The sequence below is a fragment of the Cebus imitator genome, unplaced genomic scaffold (genome assembly GCF_001604975.1).
Source record: "Cebus imitator isolate Cc_AM_T3 unplaced genomic scaffold, Cebus_imitator-1.0 Scaffold274, whole genome shotgun sequence".
Lineage (NCBI taxonomy): Eukaryota > Metazoa > Chordata > Mammalia > Primates > Cebidae > Cebus > Cebus imitator.
This window is the reverse complement of record NW_016107589.1, coordinates 714,801-721,320: the sequence shown is the minus strand read 5'-3', so window position 1 is coordinate 721,320 and position 6,520 is coordinate 714,801. Positions and strand designations below refer to the sequence as shown.

General features: G+C 44.9%; 1 protein-coding gene across 1 annotated transcript in view; it reads right to left on the bottom strand.

Moving 5' to 3' along the window:
- Positions 1-6,520, bottom strand: part of GFRA3 (GDNF family receptor alpha 3) — a 23,835-nt gene that overhangs the window by 9,360 nt on the left and 7,955 nt on the right. Inside the window, exon 2 of the mRNA XM_017500940.2 lies at positions 3,076-3,363. Within this exon, the coding sequence (XP_017356429.1) occupies positions 3,076-3,363 (288 nt within the window). The remainder of the gene's footprint in view (positions 1-3,075; positions 3,364-6,520) is intronic.

The window sequence follows — 6,520 nt, the reverse complement described above, 5'->3', positions numbered from 1 at the left end:
AAAAAAAAAAAAAAAAAAAAAAAAAAAAAAAAAAAAAAAAAAAAAAAAAAAAAAAAAAAAAAGTCAAAATAAAATGCAATTGGTACCTAGAAGTGGAGTGCTACAGTAATAAAATAATATAATGTGTATCATGGGCATTGGCTCTGGGCAGCGGGTGATAAAGAAGCTGTTACAGGGGGCTTAAAAGATGGCAGTCTTCATTATGCAGTGGCAAAGCATTTGGTAAAATTGTTGCCTACAATAACTGAGAAGATTATATGCTGAATGAGCTTATACTGTTAGGGGAAGCTGAGAAGCAGAAGGTTACTGGTTTGTCTTGATTGCTATTGGCTGCATTTGGCAAGATACTATAAGAAAGAGATAAGCTCAGAAAAGAATTGGCCAGTTACCAAGTGTGGAGGAAAAGATAATGTAGAAATTTCAGGACTTGCAGGATTAAGAAATGCAATTGTTTCTCATATTCATAAGGTAAAAGATAAAACATAAAAAAAAGTTTTGAGTGATAAGGTTGATTACAACTCAGCCTTGGGGAAAAGACCAAATGAGGTATGTGGCTATCATACTGTTTGTGGAGATCTCTCAGTTGATTAAGATGGTACCCAATAAGTCCTGCCAGTTGGACAAATGTACTCAGGGAAAAAAAGACTAAAGTAGTGGCTCTTCCACAGAAGCCTGATAAGGGCAAGGTGCTTCTAATTTAGGTGTAGAAAAAGAGGCATGTCTTGAATTGTGGGAAAGGCCATAGGCACATGAGATGATAGAAATCAAAGATATAAGCAGCAATTATGTTTTCAGAGAGTCGTACTACAAAGAGCTACCAGCATAGATTAAAAGAGACTGTGACTATTTGAGACTTAAAATGCCCCAACATTTCTCGAGCAGGAAGCAGGCTGAGAATGTGGTTCAGCCCCCAGGGAGATTGTAGTCCCTGATGCCCTTTTCAAATGTGGCCAAAAAGGAAAATGAAAGAGGAAGGATCTTCCAGGGGGTTGGGCCAAGAGCTGTGGAGAACAGTAGATAGACCAACTACTCCCGTAGAGCAAAAATAGGGCCTTATTAAAGAACAATCCTTATTCCCAGGAAAGAGGGCCCTTACAACATTTGTCTAGTGGGATTTCAGAATTGCTATGGATCAATGTTTGCTGTATCTCTCCCATTCATTCATTCATTTATTTATTTGAGACACGGTCTCACTATGTCACCTAGGCTGGAGCACAGTGGTGTGATCATGGGTCACTGCAGCCTCAATCTCCTGGGCTCTAGCAATCCTCCAACCTCAGCCTCCTGAGTAGCTGGGATCACGGGTGTGCACCACCACATCTAACTAATACATTTATTTTTTTGTAGCGATGGGGGCTCACTGTGTTGTCCAGGCTGGTCTTGAACTCCTGGGCTTTAGGGATACTCCTGCCTTGGCCTCCCAGGGTGCTGAAGTTATAGGTATGTGCCACTGCACCTAGATGCCCATCCCTCCCCTTTCTGAGAACGTTTGTTGTGGTTATCCTGACCCTGTCCCGTTATTGTATGCTGAGTACATATAGGAAGCAGATGATTTATCTTTTTAGCTCATAAGTTTTTACATCAAGAGGAACCACATCCAGGCCCAATTGCAAACTATCATGAGATCCTAGACTTGAAGCCTGATGTCATGTTTGAACAGAACTTTTAAGACATCATGGAAAATAGGTGGGTGTATTTTACTTGTAGAAGGGAGAGAAATGAATACTTTGACAATGGTAGATTGTATTGTTGTTTCCAATCATTCTTTGCCTTCCCTGTAAGATTGTATATCCTCAGCCGGGCGTGGTGGCTCACGCCTGTAATCCAAGCACTTTGGAGGCCAAGGCGGGCAGATCACCTGAGGTCGGGAGTTCAAGACCAGCCTGACCAACATGGTGAAACCTCATCTTTAAAAAAAAAAAAAAAGATTGTATATCCTCACCTATTGCCATTTGATTTTTGGTATCTCCCTGTGGGAGAAGTATACTTTTCCAATCCAGCGATGTCAGGCTTGGCCATGTGACTTGCTCTCTCAATGGAATGTAAGCATACATAGTATAGATAAGATCTGAGCAGAAACTTTTAAAACCATCACATGGTTCTGCCAATGCTCATTTCCTTCTGCCATGAGAAGGGAACATCCCAGACAAAGAATGAAGAAGATGCATGAAAGAGCCAATAGAGAGCATAAGCAAGAATTGGGCCAGGCTCAGTGGCTCACGCCTGTAACCCCAACACTTAGGGAGGGCGAGGTGGGCAGATCATGAGGTCAGAAGTTCGAGACCAGCCTGTCCAAAATGGTGAAACCCCCTCTACTAAAAAATAAAAAAAATTAGCCATGCGTGGTGGTGCGTGCCTGTAGTCCCACCTGCTCGGGAGGCTGAAGCAGGAGAATTGCTTGAATCCAGGAGGCAGAGGTTGCAGTCAGCCGAGATCAAGCCACTGCACTCCAGCCTGGGCAACAGAGTAAGACTCTGTCTCAAAAAAAAAAAAAAAAAAGGAACATGAGCAAGAATTAAACCTTTGTTTTGCAAGTAACTGTTTTGTTAAGGCAACATAGCCAAGTAAAAGCTGACTAATAAAGAGAGGGGCCTATGGAAAGAGTGCCAGGCGGCTCCTCTTTGGTTCTTTCTGCACCTTCTCTCTCTCTTACATCTCCTGGCTGGTTAATGAGTATTCTTTCTGTTAAAGGCTGAACCAAGATGTTACCTCTCCATCTCCCTGAACTTGGTATTTGGAGCCTATTTATGGGTTAAGACTCTTTTCTCCCATCTCCTGTCTATACCTTCTGTTCCAGGAACTCCCCAAGTTGGGCCTCAGTCTGGTTTACAGCGCTGCCAAGTGGGAGCTGACATGTTGCCAGATAAGAAAGGGGGAAGTAGGGAGAAGAGAGGGCAGTGTCATGGGGATTCAAGGGGGTCCCGGCATTATCCCTCCACCTTCCCTGATGTCAAATGCAGAGCTTCATTATCCTCCCATCAGTATCTACCATGTGGCCCATATCCTGCAGGTTTAAAAAACAACCCCCAAGAGCCACCTTCCCCACCTCAGTCCACTCTATGATGGGGGCCTCACCAAGGCTGCGGGCACGGTGAACAGTCCAATAGATGTCCAAGCAGGCAACCTGGTTCTTCATGCGCCGGTGGCACATGCAGCCTATCAGAGAGCTGTTCCTGAGTTGCTGTGCTGCCTCCAGGCAGTCTTCTGGGACTGAAGGCTCCTCTGAGGGCAGTGGGGTGCTTACATTAGAGGTACAGGAATCCAGGTGGTGGTAGGCAGCATTGCAAGTGGGATCAGCCTGGCACTTCCTCCTGGCCTGCAGACAGCTGTTCATTAGCCGGCTTTCTGTGGGAAGGGGGTCTCCTGTAAAGGGAGATGCCAGGTGAGGCTCACGTAAGATTAGAGAAGCTGTCTGGGAATACCAAGTCCTGAGGTTGGGTGGGGGATATTCCTGATAAACCTTTGTGAAAGTGTTAGGGTAGCACAAAAGGCCTTTAGTGTGTGTGGAGGGAGAGAAGCCCAGCAGGACTGGATAGCCTGCAGCTGCCACAGTCTGGACAGAACAGACCAGGCCCAACAAGAAATAGGGGTTTGTAGAGAGGCTGCTCAGCCTTCAGGGAGGAAAAGGGGATAGTTGTTTGAAGGCAAGCCTGTCGAGCCTGACAGGTACAGAGGAAGGAGGCCCTGGGCAGAGCCACACCATGGGCAGAGCTAGTATCAGAATCAGAATCAGAGAGCTGAGAATGGACAAGGGAGTGCTAAATGGGGGTCAGCATTAACTTTGAGTCTCCCATTAAAAATCATTAAAAAATACCTGAAGGTGGAAACTGGCTGGGGTTGGGGTGGGGAGCTATTTCCAGAAGGAAAGACAGGGTAATCCGACCCTGTTTCTCACTCAGAAATACCAAGATTCCTCCTCAGCCTTGAAGGAAGCCCCTGTGTTCCAGGATTTAGGGTGCCCAACATGGGGTAACAGAAAATCATCTCCCTAGCTGTTCAAAGCTAAAAATCTAGGCATCATTCTTAATTCATCTCTTCCTTTCCCATCCTGTGTTCAATCCAGCAAGTCCTGTCAACTCCACAACACATCTGGAACCTGCCCACTTTTCTCCATGTGTGTCTCTACCTCCTTAGATGAAGCCACGTCAGCTCTTCTCCTTCTTCCCTCTTCCTTGCTCCTTCTCCTTCTTCTTTTTTAGATAGGGTCTTACTCTATCTCCCAGGCTGTAGTGCAGCAGCACGATCATAGCTCACTGCAGCCTCGACCTCCTGGGTTCAAGCAATCCTCCTACCTCAGCCTCCTGAGTAGTTGGAAGTACAGGCACATGTAATCATGCCTGGCTAATTTTTGTATTTTCAATAGAGATGGGTTTTCACCATGTTGGCCAGGATGGTCTTGAATTCCTGACCTTAGGTGATCTGCCTGCCTTGGCCTCTCAAAGTGCTGGGATTACAGCCCTGAGCCACTGCACCCAGCCAGTACCTTATTGTTTTTTATGGATGAATAATACTTTACTGTATTGATATGCTACATTTTGTTTATCCATTCTTCAGTTAATGGACATTTGGGTTGCTTCTACCTTTTGGTTATTGTGAATAGTGCTTTGGTGAACATTTCATGTACAAGTATTTGTTTGAACACCTGTTTTTTGTTCTTTGGGATACCTACCTAGGGGTGGAATTGCTGGGTCATATAGTAATTCTATGTTTAACTTTTTGAGGAACCGCCAAATTATTTTTCACAGCAGCTGCACTATTTTACATTCCCATCAGCAATGTATGAGGATTCTAGCTTCTATACATATTGCCAACTCTTGCTATTTTCCATTTAAAAAAAAATTATAACCATCCTTGTGAGCATGAAGTGGTATCTCATTGAAGTTTTCATTTGAATTTCCCTAATGACTAAGGATGTTGAGCATATTTTTATATGCCTATTAGCCATTGGTACATCTTCCTTGGTAATAAACTTTTTATTGAGGTATAACACAGAAAAGTACATGAATCAAAATGTATGGCTCAATGAATTTCACAAATTGAATACACTTGGGTAGCCAGAATCCAGATAAAGGAACAGAACATTACCAGTAACCCTGAAGCCCTCTTCCAGTCACTATGCTCCCAAGTAAACCAGTGTCTTCATTTCTTTCTTCTTTTTTTTTTTTTTTTTGAGACAGAGTCAGGCTGGGGTGCAGTGGTATGATCTCAGCTCACTACAACCACCACCTCCTTGGCTCAAGCGATTCTCCTGCCTCAGCCTCCTGAGGCCCAGCTACTTGGGTACCCCACAATGCCCAGCTACTCAGGCACTGCCACAATGCCCAGCTAATTTTTGTGTTTTTAGTAAAGGATAGGGTTTCACCATGTTGGCAGGCTGGTCTTGAACTCCTAACCTCAAGTGATCCACCCGCCTCAGCTTTCCAAAGTGCTGGGATTGAGGGAATGTGTTCTCTTTTCGGGTCCACAAGAGGGTATAGTTCTAAGGGCAAGAACTTCCCAGCGCCATGTCCCCCTCCCATGCCTCTCCATCCAGCAGATTTAACGGTTTCTGTTTTAATATTCGTGGGCACGGGAAAGAATCAAAAGTAAATCACTCCAGCAGAAGTTTAAAGGAATTCCTTTCATTGGCCAGGGGACTTGGAGAGGGAGCGAATGCCTCCCAGGTTAAAAGTCCCCTTCTTCTACATCCCTTTGGATTCCATACTTGGGTCCCCTTACACACTCTTCGTGGAAGCCTTTTTCTCTTTTATCTTTTCCTCTCTCCTTTTTCTCTTTCTCTGCCTAAATAAATCACTTTCTGCAAAAACTTTTCGGGGTCCGGTATTTACTTTGCAAGCGTACCACGCCTGGCGTGGTCCCCTCTCCCATTCTTGGGTGAGTGAGAGACCAAGAGCCTGGAAAAACTTTCAGGAGAGTTGAGCGCTCCCCTGCACCCTAAAACCTGGCAACAGGACTACAAGTGTGAGCCACCATGCTCAGCCTATCTTCATTTCTTTTACTTGTCATCTAGTTTGTTGAAACAGTAAGTCAGACATTTGGCACAATAATGTCTGCCTGAGTGGCTGGCCATAAACACTCCAGCGCCACAATCATCTGAAGGGCACTCCTGATGAATATGACTACTTTTGCTATTCTCATCCACCTTATGGTATTTCAGGGCAGCCAGAGTCACCTTCTTTCTCTTATGCTTTTTATTTCTTTTGAGATAAGGTCTTGCTCTGTTGCCCAGGCTGGAGTGCAGTGGCATGATCTTGACTCACTGCAATCTCCACCTCCTGGGTTCAAGTGATTCTCCTGCCTCAGCCACCTGAGAAGCTGGGATTACAGGCATGTACCACCACACTGAGCTGGTTTTTGTAGTTTTAGTAGTGATAGGGTTTCACCATGTTGGCAAGCTGGTCTTGAACCCCTGGCCTCAATTGCTCCACCTGCCTCGGCCTCCCAAAGTGCTGGATTACAGGCATAAGTCAGAGTACCTGCCTATTCTTTCTGGGAGTAGTGTAAGACTTCTTTTCTTTTT